Here is a 23,871-nt window from a genome sequence, read left to right as displayed (position 1 = left end):
CAGCTCCCCAGCAACAACTGTATACAGCTCCCCCAGCAATCACTATATACAGCCCCCAGCAACCACTATATACAGCTCCCCCAGCAATCACTATATACAGCTCCCCAGTAATCACTATATACAGCTCCCCCAGCAACCACTATATACAGCTCCCCCAGTAATCACTATATACAGCTTCCCCAGCAATCACTATATACAGCTCCCGCAGCAATCACTATATACAGCTCCCCAGCAACCACTATATACAGCTCCCCCAGCAATCACTATATACAGCTCCCCCAGCAATCACTATATACAGCTCCCCAGTAATCACTATATACAGCTCCCCCAGCAACCACTATATACAGCTCCCCCAGTAATCACTATATACAGCTTCCCAAGCAATCACTGTATACAGCTTCCCCAGCAATCACTGTATACAGCCCCCCAGCAATCACTGTATACAGCTCCCCCAGCAACCACTATATACAGCTCCCCCAGCAACCACTATATACAGCTCCCTCAGCAACCACTATATACAGCTCCCCCAACAACTGCTGTATACAGCTCCCCCATCAACCACTATATACAGCCCCCCAGCAATCACTGTATACAGCTCCCCCCAGCAATCACTATATACAGCTCCCCCAGCAATCACTATATACAGCTCCCCCAGCAACCAATATGCAGCTCCCCCCAGCAATCACTTTATACAGCTCCTCCAGCAATCACTATATACAGCCCCCAGTAATCACTATATACAGCTCCCCCAGCAATCACTATATACAGCTCCCCAGCAATCACTATATACAGCTCCCCCAGCAATCACTATATACAGCTCCCCCAGCAATCACTATATACAGCTACCCCAGCAATCACTATATACAGCTCCCCCAGCAATCACTATATACAACCCCCAGCAATCACTATATACAGCTCACCCAGCAATCACTGTATACAGCTCCCCCAGCAATCACTATATACAGCTCCCCCCCAAGCAATCACTGTATACAGCTCCCCCAGCAATCACTGAATACAGCTCCTCCAGCAATCACTATATACAGCTCCCCCAGCAACCACTATATACAGCTCCCCCAGTAATCACTATATACAGTTCCCCCAGCAATCACTATATACAGCACCCCAAGCAATCACTATATACAGCTCCCCCAGCAATCACTATATACAGTTCCCCCAGCAATCACTATATACAACTCCTCCAGCAATCACTATATACAGCTCCCCCAGCAATCACTATATACAGCTCCCCCAGCAATCACTGTATACAGCCCCCCCCAGCAATCACTATATACAGCTCCCCCAGCACTCACTATATACAGCTCCCCCAGCAATCACTATATACAGCTCCCCCAGCAATCACTATATACAGCTCCCCAGTAATCACTGTATACAGCTCCCCCAGCAACCACTACATACAGCTCCCCAGCAATCACTATATACAGCTCCCCAGCAATCACTATATACAGCTCCCCCAGCAATCACTATATACAGCTCCCCCAGCAACCACTGTATACAGCTCCCCCAGCAACCACTGTATACAGCTCCCCCAGCAACCACTGTATACAGCTTCTCCAGTAATCACTGTATACAGCTCCCCCAGCAACCACCGTATACAGCTTCTCCAGTAATCACTATATACAGCGCCCCCAGTAATCATTATATACAGCTCCCCCCAGCAATCACTTTATACAGCTCCCCCAGCAATCACTGTATACAGCTCCCCCAGCAATCACTATATACAGCTCCCCCAGCAATCACTATATAGAAGCCCCCAGCAATCACTATATACAGCTACCCAGTAATCACTATATACAGCTCCCCAGTAATCACTATATACAGCTCCCCAGCAATCACTATATACAGCTCCCCCAGTAATCACTATATAGAGCTCCCCCAGCAATCACTATATACAGCTCCCCAGTAATCACTATATACAGCCCCCCAGCGATCACTATATACAGCTCTCCCAGCAATCACTATATATAGCTCCCACAGCAACCACTATATACAGCTCCCCCAGCAATCACTATATACAGCTCCCCCAGCAATCACTATATACAGCTCCCCCAGTAATCACTATATACAGCTCCCCCAGCAATCACTACATACAGCTCCCCCAGCAATCACTATATACAGCTCCTCCAGCAATCACTGTATACAGCTCCCCCAGCAATCACTGTATACAGCCCCCCCAGCAATCACTGTATACAGCCCCCCCAGCAATCACTGTATACAGCTCCCCCAGCAATCACTGTATACAGCTCCCCCAGCAATCACTATATACAGCTCCCCCAGCAATCACTATATACAGCTCCCCCAGCAATCACTATAAACAGCTCCCCCAGCAATCACTATAAACAGCTCCCCCAGCAATCACTGTATACAGCTCCCCCATCAATCACTATATACAGCTCCCCCAGCAATCACTATATACAGCTCCCCCAGCAATCACTATATACAGCTACCCCAGCAATCACTATATACAGCTCCCCCAGCAACCACTATATATAGCTCCCCCAGCAATCACTGTATACAGCCCCCCAGCAATCACTATATACAGCCCCCCCAGCAATCACTATATACAGCTCCTCCAGCAATCACTGTATACAGCTCCTCCAGCAATCACTGTATACAGCTCCCCCAGCAATCACTATATACAGCTACCCCAGCAATCACTATATACAGCTCCCCCAGCAACCACTATACACAGTTCCCCCAGCAATTACTATATACAGCTACCCCAGCAATCACTATATACAGTTCCCCCAGCAATCACTATATACAGCTACCCCAGCAATCACTGTATACAGCTCCCCCAGCAATCACTGTATACAGCTCCCCCAGCAATCACTGTATACAGCTTCCCCAGCAATCACTGTATACAGCTCCCCCAGCAATCACTGTATACAGCTCCCCCAGCAATCACTACATACAGCTCCCAGGAATCACTGTATACAGCTCCCCCAGCAATCACTGTATACAGCCCCCCCAGCAATCACTGTATACAGTTCCTTCAGAAATCACTATATACAGCTCCCCCAGCAATCACTGTATACAGCTCCCCCAGCAATCGCTGTATACAGCTCCCCCAGCAATCACTGTATACAGCTCCCCCAGCAATCACTATGTACAGCTCCTTCAGCAATCACTATATACAGCTCCTCCAGCAATCGCTGTATACAGCTCCCCCAGCAATCACTATATACAGCTCCCCCAGCAATCACTATATACAGCTCCCCCAGCAATCACTATATACAGCACCCCCAGCAATCACTATATACAGACCCCCAGTAATCACTATATGCAGCTCCCCCAGCAATCAATATATAGAAGCCCCCAGCAATCACTATATACAGCTTCCACAGCAATCACTGTATACAGCTCCCCCAGCAATCTTTATATGTAGCTCCCCCAGCAATCACTATATACAGCTCCCCCAGCAACCACTATATACAGCTACCACAGTAATCACTATATACAGCTCCCCCAACAATCACTATATACAGCCCCCCCAGCAATCACTGTATACAGCTCCTCCAGCAATTACTGTATACAGATCCCCCAGCAATCACTATATACAGCTCCCCCAGCAATCACTGTATACAGCTCCCACAGCAATCACTAAATACAGCTCCCCCAGCAATCACTATATACAGATCCCCCAGCAATCACTATATACAGCTCCCCCAGCAATCACTGTATACAGCCCCTAGCAATCACTATATACAGCTTCCCCAGCAATCACTGTAGACAGGTTCCCCAGCAATCACTATATACAGCTCCCCCAGCAATCACTGTATACAGCTCCTTCAGCAATCACTATATACAGCTCCCCCAGCAATCACTATATACAGCTCCCCCAGCAATCACTATATACAGCTCCCCCAGCAATCACTATATACAGCTCCCCCAGCAATCACTATATACAGCACCCCAGCAATCACTATATACAGCTCCCAATAATCACTGTATACAGCTTCCACAGCAATCACTGTATACAGCTCCCTCAGCAACCACTATATACAGCTCCCCCAGCAATCACTGTATACAGCTCCTTCAGCAATCACTATATACAGCTCTCCCCAGCAATCACTATATACAGCTCCTTCAGCGATCACTATATACAGCACCTCAGCAATCACTATATACAGCTCCCCCAGCAATCACTATATACAGCTCCCAGCAATCACTATATACAGCACCCCAGCAATCACTATATACAGCTTCCACTGCAATCACTGTATACAGCTCCCAGCAATCACTGTATACAGCTCCCAGCAATCTTTATATGCAGCTCCCCCAGCAATCACTATATACAGCTCCCCCAGAAACCAACATATACAGCTACCACAGTAATCACTATATACAGCCCCCAGTAATATATAAATACAGCCCCACAGCAATCACTATATACAACCCCCCAGTAATAACTATTTATGGCCACCCAGCAATAACTATATACAGCCTGCTATAACTATATACAGCCCCATATTACTATATGCAGTCCCCCTACAATAACTATATACATCCCCTATAATAACTATATGCACCCCCTGTAATAACTATATACAGTCCCCCTATAATTGCTCTGTATACCCCCTATAACTATATACAGTCCCCCTATAATAACAACTATATACACCCTCTAGAATAACTTTATACATTCCCCCTATAATAACTATATAAACCGCCCTATAACTATATACAGTCCCTCTATAATACCTATACAAACCGAAATAAATAAGTATATACAACCACTATAACTATATACAATCCACCTATAATAACTACTTACGGTCCCCCTATAACAACTATATACACCCCCCCTAGTAAATATATAAAATCCCCCTATAATAACTATATACAGTCATAGGTAAAATAATAAAATTGTACTCACCTTTCATTGTTCCCCCGATGTGCGCCGTCTTCATCTTCCCTCACGGATGGATATCGGATGTAAACAAAGATGGCGGCGCCCTGCTACAGGCGGCGCCATGACGTCACACACTGCGACATCACACGCTGCAACGCCAGCAGCAGGGATCCGACATCTTTATTTACATCTGATCATCTATGGCAGAGTAGGGAACTTATTGTTTCCTCACTCTGCCATAGACTGATTAAGGGCACATCATGGATTTTGGCCCGGGGAGCCCATCACACTCTGAACCACCCACATTTGGTGGGGGCCCCCTTTAAGCGCAAAGTGGTGGGGGCCCCGGGGCGTGTGTTCTGTGCGCCCCCTATAATCCAGCCCTGGATATGAGATAGATAGATAGGAGATAGACAGACAGACAGACAGAAGCAAAAAAGTGGCAGCACTCCAAGGAATCGTGGAAAAAAATGTGAGGTTTATTCCATCTCTAGCAACGTTTCAGCTGTTAATCAGCCTTTGCTTGACAAAGGCTGATTTACAGCTGAAACGTTGCTAGAGATGGAATAAACCTCACATTTTTTTCCACGATTCTTTGGAATGCTGCCACTTTTTTGCTTCTATATCTACACTCTTTGGGTAAGAGTATTGGGATAGCACCCGTCTGAACCTTTTTTTCCTGAAGGCTGTGCTGCTTTGCAATTTTTGTTTGTTTATAGATAGATAGATAGATAGATATGAGATAGATAGATAGATAGATAGATAGATAGATAGATAGATAGATAGGGTATGATTAGGGCCAGATTAAGGTTGGTGGGTGCCCCTGGGTGCAAAATATGTTCGGGGCCCCCAGTGAATGTCGTCCAGACAGGCAACAGCAATCGCTATATACCACTGCCCAGCAATAACTATATACAGCCTCCCCAGTATTCACTATATACAGCCCACAGTAATCACTGTATACAGCTCCCCCCAGCAACCACTATATACAGCTCCCCCAGCAATCACTGTATACAGCTCCCCCAGCAATCACTGTATACAGCTACCCCAGCAATCACTGTATACAGCTACCCCAGCAATCACTGTATACAGCTACCCCAGCAATCACTGTATACAGCTCCCCCAGCAATCACTGTATACAGCTCCCCCAGCAATCACTATATACAGCTCCCCCAGCAATCACTGTATACAGCTCCCCCAGTAATCACTATATACAAATCCCCCAGCAATCACTATATACAGCTCCCAAGCAACCACTATATACAGCTCCCCCAGCAATCACTGTATACAGCCCCCCAGCAATCACTATATACAGCTCCCCCAGCACCCACTATATACAGCTCCCTCAGCAACCACTATATACAGCTCCCCCAGCAACCACTATATATAGCTCCCCCAGCAATCACTATATACAGCTCCCTCAGCAACCACTATATACAGCTCCCCCAACAACTGCTGTATACTGCTCCCCCATCAACCACTATATACAGCTCCCCCCAGCAATCACTTTATACAGCTCCTCCAGCAATCACTATATACAGCTCCCCCAGCAATCACTATATACAGTTCCCCCAGCAATCACTATATACAGCTCCCCCAGCAACCACTATATACAGCTCCCAGCAATCACTATATACAACTCCTCCAGCAATCACTATATACAGTTCCCCCAGCAATCACTATATACAGTTCCCCCAGCGATCACTATATACAACTCCTCCAGCAATCACTATATACAGCTCCCCCAGCAATCACTGTATACAGCTCCCCCAGCAATCACTATATACAGCTCCCCAGTAATCACTATATACAGCTCCCCCAGCAATCACTATATACAGCTCCCCCAGCAATCACTATATACAGCTCCCCCAGCACTCACTATATACAGCTCCCCCCAGCAATCACTATATAGAGCTCCCCCAGCAATCACTATATACAGCTCCCCCCAGCAATCACTATATACAGCTCCCAGTAATCACTGTATACAGCTCCCCCAGCAATCACTATATACAGCTACCCCAGCAATCACTATATACAGCTCCCCCAGCAACCACTATATACAGTTCCCCCAGCAATCACTATATACAGCTACCCCAGCAATCACTATATACAGTTCCCCCAGCAATCACTATATACAGCCCCCCCAGCAATCACTGTATACAGCTCCCCCAGCAATCACTGTATACAGCTCCCCCAGCAATCACTACATACAGCTCCCAAGAATCACTGTATACAGCTCCCCCAGCAATCACTATATACAGTTCCTTCAGAAATCACTATATACAGCTCCCCCAGCAATCACTGTATACAGCTCTCCCAGCAATCGCTGTATAGAGCTCCCCCAGCAACCACTATATACAGCTCCCCCAGCAATCTCTATATACAGCTCCTTCAGCAATCACTATATACAGCTCCCCCAGCAATTGCTGTATACAGCTCCCCCAGCATTCACTATATACAGCTCCCCCAGCAATCACTATATACAGCACCCCCAGCAATCACTATATACAGCTCCCAGTAATCACTGTATACAGCTCCCCCAGCAATCACTATATACAGCTCCCCCAGCACTCACTATATACAGCTTCCACAGCAAACACTGTATACAGCTCCCCCAGCAATCACTATATACAGCTCCCCCAGCAATCTTTATATGCAGCTCCCCCAGCAATCACTATATACAGCTCCCCCAGCAACCACTATATACAGCTACCACAGTAATCACTATATACAGCCCCCAGTAATATATAAATACAGCCCCACAGCAATCACTATATAAACCCCCCCAGCAATCACTATATACAGCTCCCCAGCAATCACTATATACAGCTCCTTCAGCGATCATTATATACAGCTCCCCCAGCAATCACTATATACAGCACCCCAGCAAGCACTATATACAGCTTCCACAGCAATCACTGTATACAGCTCCCAGCAATCTTTATATGCAGCTCCCCCAGCAATCACTATATACAGCTCCCCCAGAAACCACCATATACAGCTACCACAGTAATCACTATATACAGCCCCCAGTAATATATAAATACAGCCCCACAGCAATCACTATATACAACCCCCCAGTAATAACTATTTATGGCCACCCAGCAATAACTATATACAGCCTGCTATAACTATATACAGCCCCATATTACTATATGCAGTCCCCCTACAATAACTATATACATCCCCTATAATAACTATATGCACCCCCTGTAATAACTATATACAGTCCCCCTATAATAACAACTATATACACCCCCTAGAATAACTTTATACATTCCCCCTATAATAACTATATAAACCGCCCTATAACTATATACAGTCCCTCTATAATACCTATACAAACCGAAATAAATAAGTATATACAACCACTATAACTATATACAATCCACCCAGCAATCACTATATACAGCTCCCCCAGCAATCACTATATACAGCACCCCCAGCAATCACTATATACAGCTCCCAGTAATCACTATATACAGCTCCCCCAGCAATCACTGTATACAGCTCCCCCAGTAATCACTATATAGCGGCCCCCAGCAATCACTATATACAGCTCCCCCAGCACTCACTATATACAGCTTCCACAGCAAACACTGTATACAGCTCCCAGCAATCACTGTATACAGCTCCCCCAGCAATCACTATATACAGCTCCCCCAGCAACCACTATATACAGCTACCACAGTAATCACTATATACAGCTCCCCCAGCAATCACTATATACAGCTACCCCAGCAATCACTATATACAGCTCCCCCAGCAATCACTATATACAGCTCCCCCAGCAACCACTATATATACATTAGCTCCCCCAGCAATCACTGTATACAGCCCCCCAGCAATCACTGTATACAGCTCCCCCAGCAATCACTGTATACAGCTCCCCCAGCAATCACTGTATACAGCTCCCCCAGCAATCACTGTTTACAGCTTCCCCAGCAATCACTGTATACAGGTTCCCCAGCAATCACTGTATACAGCTCCCTCAGCAATCACTACATACAGCTCCCAGGAATCACTGTATACAGCTCCCCCAGCAATCACTGTATACAGCTCCCCCAGCAATCACTGTATACAGCTCCTTCAGCAATCACTATATACAGCTCCCCCAGCAATCACTATATACAGCTCCCACAGCAATCACTATATACAGCACCCCAGCAATCACTATATACAGCTCCCAATAATCACTGTATACAGCTTCCACAGCAATCACTGTATACAGCCCCCCAGCAATCACTATATACAGCCCCCCAGCAATCACTATATACAGCTCCCCAGCAATCACTATATACAGCTCCTTCAGCGATCACTATATACAGCTCCCCCAGCAATCACTATATACAGCACCCCAGCAATCACTATATACAGCTTCCACAGCAATCACTGTATACAGCTCCCAGCAATCTTTATATGCAGCTCCCCCAGCAATTACTATATACAGCTCCCCCAGAAACCACCATATACAGCTACCACAGTAATCACTATATACAGCCCCCAGTAATATATAAATACAGCCCCACAGCAATCACTATATACAACCCCCCAGTAATAACTATTTATGGCCACCCAGCAATAACTATATACAGCCTGCTATAACTATATACAGCCCCATATTACTATATGCAGTCCCCCTACAATAACTATATACATCCCCTATAATAACTATATGCACCCCCTGTAATAACTATATACAGTCCCCCTATAATTGCTCTTTATACCCCCTATAACTATATACAGTCCCCCTATAATAACAACTATATACACCCTCTAGAATAACTTTATACATTCCCCCTATAATAACTATATAAACCGCCCTATAACTATATACAGTCCCTCTTTAATACCTATACAAACCGAAATAAATAAGTATATACAACCACTATAACTATATACAATCCACCTATAATAACTACTTACGGTCCCCCTATAACAACTATATACACCCCCCCTAGTAAATATATAAAATCCCCCTATAATAACTATATACAGTCATAGGTAAAATAATAAAATTGTACTCACCTTTCATTGTTCCCCCGATGCGCGCCGTCTTCATCTTCCCTCACGGATGGATATCGGATGTAAACAAAGATGGCGGCGCCCTGCTACAGGCGGCGCCATGACGTCACACACTGCGACATCACACGCTGCAACGCCAGCAGCAGGGATCCGACATCTTTATTTACATCTGATCATCTATGGCAGAGTAGGGAACTTATTGTTTCCTCACTCTGCCATACACTGATTAAGGGCACATCATGGATTTTGGCCCGGGGAGCCCATCACACTCTGAACCACCCACATTTGGTGGGGGCCCCCTTTAAGCGCAAAGTGGTGGGGGCCCCGGGGCTTGTGTTCTGTGCGGCCCCCTATAATCCGGCCCTGGATATGAGATAGATAGATATGAGATAGATAGATAGATAGATAGATAGGAGATAGATAGGAGATAGATAGATATGAGATAGATAGATAGATAGGAAATAGATAGATAGATATTATTTTACTCACGCTGGGCAGTATTGGCATACATAGAAGTAAGGGTGTTCTGCATTGGGGCAATAAGACACCCAGCATCCCACTTGTGATGAGCTGTACCAGGCGGGCTGAAAAGAAATCTACATGTGTGACCAACAGTCATACATCCAGTGTATGAGGTCCTCCTGCTGCTGCTATAGTGAGGGGGAATATGTGATGTCCTGCTGCTGCTATAGTGAGGGGGAATAGGTGAGGTCCTACTGCTGCTATAGTGAGGGGGAATATGTGAGGTCCTGCTGCTGCTATAGTGATGGGGAATATGTGAGGTCCTGCTGCTGCTATAGTGATGGGGAATTTGTGATGTCCTGCTGCTGCTATAGTGAGGGGAATATGTGATGTCCTGCTGCTGCTATAGTGAGAGGGAAAATGTGAGGTCCTGCTGCTAAAGTGAGGGGGAATATGTGATGTCCTGCTGCTGCTATAGTGAGGGGGAATATGTGAGGTCCTGCTGCTGCTATAGTGAGGGGGAATATGTGAGGTCCTCCTGCTGCTATAGTGATAGGGAATATGTTGTTTCCTGCTCCTGCTATAGTAAGGGGGGAATATGTGATGTCCTCCTGTTGCTATAGTGAGGGGGGAATATGTGATGTCCTGCTGCTGCTATAGTGGGGGGGAATATGTGATGTCCTCCTGTTGCTATAGTGAGGGGGGAATATGTGAGGTCCTGCTGCTATAGTGAGGGGGAATATGTGATGTCCTGCTCCTGCTATAGTGAGGGGGGAATATGTGAGGTCCTGCTGCTGCTATTGTGAGGGGGGATATGTGATGTCCTGCTGCTAAAGTGAGGGGGAATATGTGATGTCCTGCTGCTGCAATAGTGAGAAATAATATGTGATGTCCTGCTGCTGATATAGTGATGGGGAATATGTGAGGTCCTCCTCCTGCTATAGTGATGGGGAATATGTGAGGTCCTGCTGCTATAGTGATGGGAATATGTGAGGTCCTCCTGCTGCTATAGTGATGGGGAATATGTTATGTCCTGCTGCTACTATAGTGAGGGGAATATGTGATGTCCTCCTGTTGCTATAATGAGGGGGAATATGTGATGTCCTGCTGCTGCTATAGTGAGGGCAATATGTGATGTCCTCCTGTTGCTATAATGAGGGGGAATATGTGATGTCCTGCTGCTGCTATAGTGAGGGGGAATATGTGATGTCCTGCTGCTGCTATAGTGATGAGGAATATCTGATGTCCTCCTGCTGCTATAGTGATGGAGAATATGTGATATTCTCCTACTGCTATAATGAGGGGGAATATGTGATGTCCTGCTGCTATAGTGATGGGGAATATGTTATTTCCTGCTCCTGCTATAGTGAGGGGTGAATATGTGATGTCCTGCTGCTGCTATAGTGAGGGGGAATATGTGATGTCCTGCTGCTGCTATAGTGAGGGGGGAATATGTGAGGTCCTGCTGCTGCTATAGTGAGGGGGAATATGTGAGGCCCTGTTGCTGCTATAGTGATGGGAAATATGTGAGGTCCTGCTGCTGCTATAGTGAGGGGGAATATGTGAGGTCCTCCTACTGCTATAGTGAGGGGGGAATATTTGAGGTCCTGCTGCTGCTAAAGTGAGGGGGAATATGTGATGTCCTGCTGCTGCAATAGTGAGAAATAATATGTGATGTCCTGCTGCTGCTATAGTGAGGGGGAATATGTGAGGTCCTGCTGCTGCTATAGTGAGGGGTAATATGTGAGGTCCTGCTGCTGCTATAGTGAGGGGGAATATGTGATGTCCTGCTGCTGATATAGTGATGGGGAATATGTTATGTCCTGCTGCTACTATAGTGAGGGGGGATATGTGATGTCCTGCTGCTGCTATAGTGAGGGGGGAATATATGATGTCCTGCTGCTGCTATAGTGATGGGGAATATGTGAGGTCCTGCTGCTGCTATAGTGAGGGGTAATATGTGAGGTCCTGCTGCTGCTATAGTGAGGGGGAATATGTGATGTCCTGCTGCTGATATAGTGATGGGGAATATGTTATGTCCTGCTGCTACTATAGTGAGGGGGGATATGTGATGTCCTGCTGCTGCTATAGTGAGGGGGGAATATATGATGTCCTGCTGCTGCTATAGTGATGGGGAATATGTGAGGTCCTCCTGCTGCTATAGTGATGGGGAATATGTGATGTCCTCCTGCTGCTATAATGAGGGGGAATATGTGATGTCCTGCTGCTGCTATAATGAGGGGGAATATGTGAGGTCCTCCTGCTGCTATAGTGAGGGGGGAATATGTGATGTCCTCCTGCTGCTATAATGAGGGGGAATATGTGATGTCCTCCTGCTGCTATAATGAGGGGGAATATGTGAGGTCCTCCTGCTGCTATAGTGAGGGGGGAATATGTGATGTCCTCCTGCTGCTATAATGAGGGGGAATATGTGATGTCCTATAAAGGATGAAGTAAAACACTCAGGAGGATAAAGATTCACCCAAAGAGGTCACTGGTCTCATGGTTACATCAGTCTTGCTTGAACACATGGATAATCTGATAATCTTAGTTCCTACCCAGTTCAAACCTGACAGCGTCAACCGGTTCATGGTTAAAATCAGCAGAATATGTGAAAATCTGTTCTAGTAATGGGGTTCCCAGGCAGATCAGACATGTCATGGCAGTCAGCCTGTGATGCCCTGATTATTACAAGAATAGGGTTGATATCAGAGGCATAATCTGTGGCGGCAGCCATGGTCTCAGGAGTCATAGGTCCCCCACTAGGTGTCTCTTTCTCAGATAATGATGGTCTCAGATAATGATGCCGATCATAACAATCTTCAAATTTACCTTAGTCATCATCGAAACCCTTAACATAACATTTTTGTCACCATCATCAACAAAATATTCATTATCATAGTCATCGTCATCTTCTGCCTGGTATCCACTACCATTTCTCAAGCAACTTGAGTCCTTGAGAAGCAGGGCCAGAACATGGTATAGGCAGGGGTAGCTGCCTGCAAGGGAACCAACCTGCCGTAGAAGCTGGGGAGCTCAGTTTAATCTATGGGCACTTTCTGTGGTTAAAGGATCTGTGATGACATCATCACAGGTCCTTCAGGCAAGACAAAATATCATTTTTATTATTAGTTAATCTACAAAACCTGGGGTGATGTGGGGAAAGTTGGGTCTTTAACAACATTAAAGGTCCTGTAGGTACACCAGTGAATTTCATCTACACATAGGGGCAGATTTACTTACCCGGTCCATTCGCGATCCAGCAGTGCGCTCTCTGCAGTGGATTCCGGTCCGGCCAGGATTCATTAAGGCAGTTCCTCCAACATCCACCAGGTGGCGCTGCTGCGCTGAAGACCCTCGGAACGCACTGGAGCAGGGCCGGCTCCAGGTTTCAGTGGGCCCCTGGGCGATAGAGCCTCAGTGGGCCCCTTAACAGTGAACTCATGTGGCGGCATGACCCTGGCACCTGAGTTCAGACACAGTAAGAGACAATCATATTTCAATTACATCGGCAACAAGGATGCCGTCGCTGATGTAATTAAATTTTCTGATCAGGAGCGTAATGGGCTCCATAGCAGACCATTTCCTTAAAAACACATGCATGTTTTTACACAATCACAATCATTTTTACACTCATATACGTGTCTACAGATTTATACACACATACAGTATATACACATCAAATTTACAACATACACACAGATATACAGCATATACACACACACATCCTGTATGTACAGCATATATATGCACGAATCCCATATATACAGCATACACACCAAATATATATACAACATACACACGCATCCAGGATATACAGCATATATACATACACATCCAATATATACACACAGCACATACGCAGATATACACATGCATCCAGTATATACAACACATACGCAGACATACAGCATATATAGACACGCATCCAGTATACACAACACATACGCACAGATATACAGCATATATACACACGCATTCAGTATATACAGCACATACGCACAGATATACAGCATATATAGACACGCATCCAGTATACACAACAAATACGCACAGATATACAGCATATATAGACACGCATCCAGTATACACAACAAATACGCACAGATATACAGCATATATACACACGCATCCAGTATATACAGCACATACACACAGATATACAGCATATATACACACACATCCAGTATATACAGCACATATGCACAGATATACATCATATATACATACACATCCAGTATATACAGCACATACGCACAGATATACAGCATATATACACCATACACAGCATATATACACACATCCAGTATACACAACAGATATACAGCATAAATACACAACAAAAACACATATACAGCACATATACACACAAACACATACAGTATACATGCATTTACATATGTAGCAATTATACTTACCCCAGCTGGATGTCGCTTGGTCGGAACGTGGTGGCAGGATCAGAAAGAAGGTGGACAGCGCTGTGAGGTGCTAGGACGGGTCAGGCCGGACATGAGGACTGGCCAGGCCGGGCACAAGTTGGACGGGGCGCGAGGTGTGCGGCCCGGGCCTGAGGCAAAGCGCGCAGGCCGGGCAGGGCACAAGGCGCGCAGGCCGGGCCTGACGCATGGCTCAGGACGCGACACGCCACAAGAGAGGTGGGTTGGGCAGGGCAGAGGGCCCGCCCCACTACCTCTCCGCCCGCCCCACTACATCTCCGCCCGCCCCACTACCTCTCCGCCCGCTGGACCGACCTGCGGGCAAGTAGTAGATTGTGGTGGGCCCCTTTGGAGCTCTGGGGACCCGGCACTTGCCCGGGTCAGCCGGGTGCTGACGCCGGGCCTGCACTGGAGTACACCGAGCCAGGCTGAGTGAAGGTAAGCGCGTGCCGAGCAACAAATGTTTTTTTTTAAATGCGGCGGTTTTTCCGAATCCGTCAGGCGGTTTTTCCGAACGCACTGGAGTACACCGAGCCAGGCTGAGTGAAGGTAAGCGCGTGCCGAGCGACAATTTTTTTTTTTTTAAATGCGGCGGTTTTTCCGAATCCGTAAGGTTTTCGGTCGGCCACGCCCCCTGATTTCCATCACGTGCATGCCAGTGACGATGCGCCACAATCCAATTGCGTGCGCCAAAATCTCGGGGCAATACAGGGAAAATCGGTGCAAATCGGAAATATTCGGGTAACACGTCGGGAAAACGCACATCGGGCCTTAGTAAGTGACCCCCATTGTAAGAGAACTGAAAGATGGAGCAGAAGTCTCAGTTTCTATAGATATGTCTTGATATCTTCACTGGACAAATCTGGCATTGTTTTTGTCAGCCCGAGTTTCGTTTTCCCAGTCTATAGTTTTATGAAGACATGAAGCTTTGCAATACATAAAAAAGCCAAATGTTGGACAAAGTGTTCTTATAGATGGCAAAAATATCCATCTTGAATCCTCTCACCTGCGTGTAGCCTTTATCATTGTCTGATTGTTTCCTTGGTCCTTCTCCATAACTAAAATTATCCTTTTCATTGCAAAAACTATTAATGACTTCTTCCCAGCCGGCAGCATGAGAGGCCCTGAAAACATTTTCCCAGCAGCTGAAATCTAGAGAGCAGTAAAAAAGAAATAAAAACTGTTAAAAGTGTAAAATAAAAATCGATTTCAAAGACGAAACTTCCATCTCTAAGGGGCACATTTACTTACCTGGTCCAGTCGCGATCCAGCGGCGCGTTCTCCATCGCTGATTCGGATCTGCCGGGATTCACTAAGGTCCAAGTGCCCGATATCCAGCAGGTGTCGCTGCTGCGCCGAGGTCCGGCGGAGTTCACCTTCTTCTTCCCGGTGCATGTAAGTGCCTGAGTCTTGCAACACTAATAATTTTTTTAAATACTCTGCACCGGAGGGACACACAACAACATCAGGGAAGGGCTAACGGAGAAAACTGAATTTATAATCACAGAATCTAATACCTCATGTGGTGTCAGTACGACCTCTATAACAACAGGTCAGTAACACCAGGTCTCATGCTAGTAAATCACATTGGGGCTCATTTACTTAGGGTCCGAACACCGCACTTTCGTCGGGTTTCCCAAATATTTCCGTTTTGCACCGAATTGCCCCGGGTTTTTGTCGCACGCGATCGGAATTGTGCCGCATAGACGTCGGCTTGCATGCAACAGAAATCGGTGGGTGTGGCCATCTGACAACCTTACGGATTCAGAAAAAACATGGAATTTTAAAAATGATTTGTGTCACAAGATCAAGCACTCACATGAACCGGGAAGAAGAAGGTGAACTCCGGCGGACCTTGGCACAGAAGCGACACCTGCAGGAACTCGGGCGCACGATCTTAGTGAATCGCGGCAGACCCGAATCCTTGTCGGACAACGCACCGCGGGATCGCAACTGGACCGGGTATGTAAATCTGTCCCATAGTGTTATTTCAACCAGTGTCTATACTGCAAATAGTAAGTAACAATCACTTATATGGGCAGCATGGAAAGCAATAAAATCACAGATAATAAAGTGCTCAGTGCTTGTCCTCCATTGCTGTATTATCCCATAGCTATAAAGTGCCAAAAAATTATCAATGTTACTCAGCAGATACCCCCTTCTATATGTGCAATATACAAGACCATAAGGGAGCACTCGGTGCATATTACCTGCACACCGCAACCACCTGCCTCCGCCTGCCTCCGCCTGCCTCCGCCTGGATGACTGACACCCCGAAGCGCATTTTGGCACGCTGAAATACTGTATTTTTCAAAGTTTTGATGTTCTTTAATAAAAACTGGTTAAAGTCTGACTTTTCCTTTATGTAGGATGAGTATTCCCAATACCCCAGAATGAAAGCTGCCAGGGTGTACACCACCAATATGTAGTGACAATTTCTAATGGAAAAAAAGAGGGAAGAATATAGGGAATAGGACTGGCAGACTAAAATGTAACTTTTATTGTATTTAAATAAAATCGGACACACTATTAAACATATTGGGGCTCATTTACTTACCCGGTCCTGTCGCGATCCCGCGGCGTGTTGTCCGATGTGGATTCGGGTTCTGCCGGGATTCACTAAGGTCGTGCGTCCGATATCCAGTAGGTGAGAAGCAAGCAAGAAAAACATGTGTCAAGTAGCCACAATTATAGAAAATACTTTATTGAAATTAATACAAAACAGGAGACTCAAATGGACAAAAACTATATAAAAACAATTAAAACACGAAAAAACAGATCAGCTGCCTTTGTGACCAGACATAGCAGGTAATGTCATGTGATAGTGACAAACAACCTGCTGCAGGGCCCCCCAGGACACACCACGAGAATGGATACAAAATCAATACCACACAGTGTTCTCTTGCTTACATATATGCACTTACATATATGCATGATTATATATCAACATAACAAAAATATAAATATATACTACAATAAAACCACCATCCCCATTCACGCCTAGCACATACACGCATGGGCCCATGCACAGACACCCAAACCACACATACATAGCAGCACAGACAATAATCATTAAAGATGTAAACAGACACTTAATCCCATTAAGAATAATAAATCAATCAATAGATTCCTTCCTCTTGTGTGTGCCAAGGAAGAGTGGATCAACTGGACGAGAGGCCATTGAACATGATGGTTGCGGATAACAATATGCGGACATGAATGTGGTATCACATGGGAATGGATGGAAGGTAATATACCTAGAGCTCCATATCAGGTACCTAAGAATGAGGAGTGATGAAACAAAATGAGAAAAGAACATAATAGGAGAAATGAATGGAACCCATTTGGGCACCCCTGTGTGTAGCACCGAAAACTCTTTGGTTTTCCCTTAGGTATTAGATTCCGTTCTTTGTACTACGATATCCATTAGGTGTCGCTGCTGCGCCGACCTCCACCAAAGTTCACCTTCTTCTTCTCGGTGCATGTAAGCGCTTGATCTTGCGAGACATTTGGTTTTTTGAATCCCACGTTTTTATCCGAATCCGTCGGGTTGTCCGAAGGCCACACCCACCAATTTCTGTCGTGTGAAAGCCGGCACGATTTCGCCAAAATCCGATTGCATGTGCCAAAATTCCCGGCGGAATTCGGCGCAAAACTGAAAAATTTAGGAAACCCGACGAAAGTGCGTCCGCGGAGCCCTTAGTAAATGAGCCCCATAGGGGCACATTTATCAAGCTGTCTGAAAGTCAGAATATTTCTAGTTGCCCATGGCAACCAATCACAGCTTTGAAATATTCATAAGCACTGGTGAAATGAAAGCTGAGCTGTGATTGGTTGCCATGGGCATCTAGAAATATTCTGAAAGCTTGATAAATCTTCCCCGTAAATCCTCACCTAGGGCAAGATGAGGATTACTAATACCCTAAAATAAATGTGCGCTGTGACACCCTGTCACTATTATCTTGTGCACTGTCCCTAATTCTGGGACTTGTAAGAGAGTTAGTACTTTATTGTACAAGTGAGGACAAAGTAACAAGTGGAGTTATCTTGTATCCACCACTGTGAGGTTTAGACCTTATTCTAAATTGTTACTTTGTAAATATAAGTTTACTAAATGTGCTTGTAACAAGAGACTTGGTTATCAAGAACACTTTTCCCGCACTCCTGAAAAGCTGGTTCTGTGTTATGCCTGTTCCTGGAATAAATAATCCCGCATCATGTCATAAGGCTTCTTGTAGGTCATGCTTGATGTCAAGGAAGCTGCCATACATGGTAGCTAAAAGAGGCGGGGTTTTCCTTATTCCATCTTGAAAAAACTTTGCATATTTTCCCAGAATCCTCCCAGTGGAGTATCCATGGCTATAAGACTCCACACGCCAACATAATGACCTGAAAGGGGTTTTCCCACAAAAGAACATTCTCACATTTCAATCTCCTAGTGATGTTAACACAATAAGGATCATTTTAACCCCTTACTTTACAATTTTACTCAGTTTTATTGCTGTTTTAGCTCCTATCACTCTTCCGGATGCTCAGTGTAAAATCCCAGGGTGTGGGCGGAGCTTCTCTAAAGAGAGAATCCATCTAGTTCTGTGGGGTGACAATGTGGTTACATTATCAGGGTACAGGTGTATATACACTTTTATCTGGCTTCTGACATTGTACTAACACACTGACACATAGAAGGAGAGATGAGACAGATCACAGATGATGAGATGATGAGATTACACAGAGGCTGACAGACTTTTACACTGTTACACTATCAGCTCTGCTACATCTCACAGACATGTACCTGCCACCCCCTTTCCCCAGATCACTTATCTCCTTGTAGTTTGTAGTTTGCAGCCTCTCTCTGCTCACCATGTACTGACAGGAAGTGATCAGTGAGTGTCTCTGAGCTCCATGCAGGGGGCGTGGCTACAGACACACAGGAGAGACAGAAACACCTCTGCACGATCTCATCCAAGATGGCGCCCGACCCTAAGAGAAGTTACAGGGTCGTGTCTAGGGGAAACTGAAATTGTGTACAGCGGGACTGATAGAGACAGGTTGGACTTATATCTGTGAAATGCTGTATTTTTGTTAATAACAGCCAATTAGAGAATGGTGCTTATTTACTAGGGGTCCCGCGGCTGCATTTTCGTAGGGTTTCCGGATTTTTCGGGGATCATGAAGGGGACAAATCGGAGGCGGGCCGTCAGACGATCCGACGAATTTGGACTGAGCGTGGGATTTAACATTTAAATTTGTGTCACAAGCCAAGCACTTACATGCACCGGGAGGAAGAGGGTGAACTCTGGCGGACCTAAGCGGGGAAGCGACACAAGCAGGAAATTGGCCACACAATCTTTTTGAATCGCGGCAGATGTGCATTCCGGTGGACATTCCGGATCGGGGATCGCACAGGACCGGGTAAGTAAATGTTCCGCAATGTGTTATTTTGTTATCATAAGAACATGTAAGAAACATGTCTTCTTGGGAATACACCTTTAACATGTTACCAGGTATAATGGACACAAATGGACACATGGACGCACCTGGAAGTTCTCTGAACCTATCCGAGCTGTGTTTGCACGCACATGTGCTGGCCCACTCTTTAGCTTTCTCTGCAGCTAGTTTGTTCCATACCTGGAAATAAAATAAGTAAGAAGCAATAATATAAGTCGGTCATTCTATAAAAAAAATATTAAAAAACATAAAGAAAAAACATTCATATTAGACCGTCGGTGCAGCAGCGGTAATTTGGTCTTTGTATTCGATTTAAAAAAGATACATTGGGATTTTTCTTCTTGGTCGTGTTTTCTGTAGTCAGTGATGTCCGGCCCTTATCAGTCTCATATTGTTCATCTATCCTTACACTCTTCCCCCATGCAGAAGGATAGAAATATTACAGATAGGTTGGAGGAGAGGGAGGCCACAATATATATACAATTAATCTTACCGCTTCTACCATGTTGGATGCCGGTGGCTGAACAGTTCTTCTGCATTTGTTCGTCAAGTTGACGATAAGTTCCTGCACGTTAGTGTCATCTGTCGCTAGACCTTTCAGTGGATTAGAAGGCTGAAAGAGAAAAAAAACAGAAGGTGATATATCTCTTATAAGAAGATGTTGGGAGCAAAACTCCAAAACAAAAGGTTGAAAACAAAACCCCAACCCTAGAGATCCACCACGAGAAATTCTCAGCATCGTCCTTGTCTGATCATGAATTCCTAGGTGTTTGATGGCTCAATTTTTGTAAAGTTTTGAGACCAAGTGAGGCAAAAGTTCATCAAAAGGCCAAATACAGTTGCAATGTACGAAATTTTGGTTCTGAGATGTTCATACTTGGTTCCTAATCAATATTTGTAATATGCTATTAGCAGTAAAACGTCCACAGTGGAGGTAAATGTTGACACCTGGGGCCTCCTGCACAATGATGAATTTGGGGACACAATTTTTGACTTGCTCAAGGCCACCATAAAGGTTTATATGTCACCACACTGTGACAGACCATTGCCACGCTGCAAAATATAGAGCAGATCCTATTCCTGCCTGAATAGACAGGAAAGTGGTGGGGGTAGCGATGCTACCTCTGCCAATGGCCCCCAGCCATAATGGGCCTTATTGCACGCATGTTCATCTCCATTAGGACTAAATTACAGATATGCAAAAGATGCTTAATTACAACCTGAGCATGACTTAAACCCAGGGCTGGATTAAGGTTGGTTGGGGCCCCGGGTGCCCCCTCCACCCCTATAATCCGTCCCTTCTTAAACCAAGCTAAAAGATGAAGAATACAATTTAGAGGCAAATTAGACCTTGGCCATGATTTGCAACCAGCACATGGCCCTCTGAAGGGCTTTTGCTGGTGTAGATTTCTCAGGGGCTTCTTCAATCTGATGCTTATAAATAACTTCTTAGTCCACCATGAATTCAAGGGCTTCCGATATTTTGGCACATCTATCCAGTGTGAGGATTTGGCCTAGTAGAGACCGTGGTAGCGGGGTGCTGTGATGCAGTTCAAGACAGTGACACCAAGGTTTAGTCCAAAACAGGTCTCGCCTGCGTTTATTGTAGCAGCAAAATAAAGCCAGCCTTTACATTCAGGCATTAAATAAACAAAATCCTACCCGTCAGGGTGCTAACTATACAGTGATTCTCTAACTCACCACTATACAAAATCACTTGGATGCTCCAGGCACAGAGGTCAGGGCTGTGTGCTCTCCAGCCTCCTTCCAGAGAGAGACAACACTTCCAGCTCTGCTGAGCGGTTTAAAAAAAAAACTGATTGGGCTGCTCCCATCACCTGTGTCCAAAGTGCTGGACACCCAACCTCAGCACTAAGGCCTTGCATAATAGCAAAACCTAGGGGAAACATACCGCCCATCCACAGTTAACCCCTTCAGTGTCTCACCCCAGACACAGCAATCAAGAACCACCCTATTCAAGTGTATCATTGCACCGGCTCCTGTTCCAGACATATCATAGGAACTTGACCATTGCATCTCTACCAAGTTATTACTTGGCCAGGACATCATCGGTCTCCATTCCCTACCCGCATGTCCTCCTCCGATAGCTTCTATTACCCGGTATGAAGCTACTTTTATCCTAAGCTAATAATTTTATAAAGCCCCCCTCATTCTTATACATAATACTGTGTAAAAGTGAAAGTTACACAACCAACTGTGCATAAGAAAATCTATGAACGAAAAAAAAAAACACAAAGATTACAAAAAAATTGACTTGATGGGTGTTTTTGCTTATATCAGATCCGTAGTTTTTGTCATATTGGTCCCCCAATCTCAGATGAAGTTTCCAACATCTGAGCAGTGCGGGTGCCAGGGTTGAAATACTCCTAAGGATCTGGATGGAGTCTTCTGCTTTGGCCTCAATCATTGCTTAGGATTCTATACCCAATGGGTGCAGTACAGGATCTGGGTGCTGGGACCCTCACTGGTCTTCGGGGGTCAGGTGGGGTCAGGTAACCATGTAAGACTGATTTGTTCCAAAGATGTTCATACCTGGGTCTGGACCCCGTGCACCATAAGCAGGGCAGATACACACCATCCAATAATCCACATGTTTCTTCCTGTAATAGATATTTTTAATTATCACAAAATCCTTTTGCTAAAGGGTTTGTTACCTAGAAGAAATCCTGATCGGTAGCTTTCTCATGTAAGCTGATCATGACGTGTCCTCATACTGGGACCTGCAGCGCCACCACAGGGGAAATAAAGTATTACACAAAGCTTATTCAAATCTCTGCGGAGTCATAAGGGGTAACCCCCTTAATTGTGTGTTGCCTTTTAAAAGCTTTTTATTGTCCTGATCTTATCCCCCTTCTGGCTAAAACGTGTGTAATTGGTTGGCCCCTGTGATGTCAGGCTGCTGTATATGGATGTACCCGTCTATCAGACCTGATGACCTGAAGGGACCTGAAATACATCTACATTTATATTTAAAGGGGTATTTACATTTTATTGAATTCATTTGCCATATTTAAACATTTCTCCAATTGGATGTTATTAAAAAAAATGTTCCAGGGTTCCAATAAACGTAGTCATATGGTTCCTTAGAAACGAGATGGCTTTCTCGGATACGACCACCTAACATTTTAGCAGCGGTGGCCAGACACGCGCTACTGAGCCCTGCCTGACCACCTGGATACAGCGATCATTACCACAGGACGGCTGTGGGACCTGCAGTAACTCCCAGACATTTCATATACGAAAACCTTTTGTTTTTTTAGGCAATCCCTCTGAAAGAGGTGGTTGTATCTAAGGACACAGTCTTATGTCTAAGGGACCATATGAATACATTATCTTTACCCAGAAACATTTTTTTAATGACATCTAATTGAAGAAATGTTTATTAATGGCAGATTAATGAATCTGGATGTGAATGCCCAGACAAGAATACCCCTTTATGGGAAATTTACCATCAAAATCCAGCATGATAAACCATGGAAATTTACTTATATATCCAGGCCCCAGGACTGTGGGAATCTTCTTATATTTGTGATCCATGGCCTCCTTCCTTCTAAAATCAACATTTAGAATTATGCTAATGAGTCAGAATGGCTCTGTGTGGCATTA

General features: G+C 45.2%; 1 protein-coding gene across 1 annotated transcript in view; it reads right to left on the bottom strand.

Moving 5' to 3' along the window:
- LOC140122940 (cysteine-rich venom protein ophanin-like) overlaps positions 1–22,862 on the bottom strand; it is a 27,865-nt gene extending 5,003 nt beyond the window's left edge. The window contains exons 1-6 of the mRNA XM_072144183.1: positions 22,798–22,862; positions 20,738–20,857; positions 20,334–20,424; positions 15,803–15,948; positions 13,193–13,375; positions 10,388–10,482 (exon numbers count right to left, since the gene is read on the bottom strand). Coding sequence (XP_072000284.1) covers positions 10,388–10,482; positions 13,193–13,375; positions 15,803–15,948; positions 20,334–20,424; positions 20,738–20,857; positions 22,798–22,857 — 695 coding nt within the window. The 5' untranslated portion in view covers positions 22,858–22,862. The remainder of the gene's footprint in view (positions 1–10,387; positions 10,483–13,192; positions 13,376–15,802; positions 15,949–20,333; positions 20,425–20,737; positions 20,858–22,797) is intronic.
- Between the last annotated feature and the right edge of the window lie 1,009 nt (positions 22,863–23,871).

Source organism: Engystomops pustulosus, chromosome 3, assembly GCF_040894005.1.
Source record: "Engystomops pustulosus chromosome 3, aEngPut4.maternal, whole genome shotgun sequence".
Taxonomy (NCBI): domain Eukaryota; kingdom Metazoa; phylum Chordata; class Amphibia; order Anura; family Leptodactylidae; genus Engystomops; species Engystomops pustulosus.
Note: the sequence above shows the minus strand (reverse complement) of the source record. Positions and strands in the feature narration are given on the sequence as shown.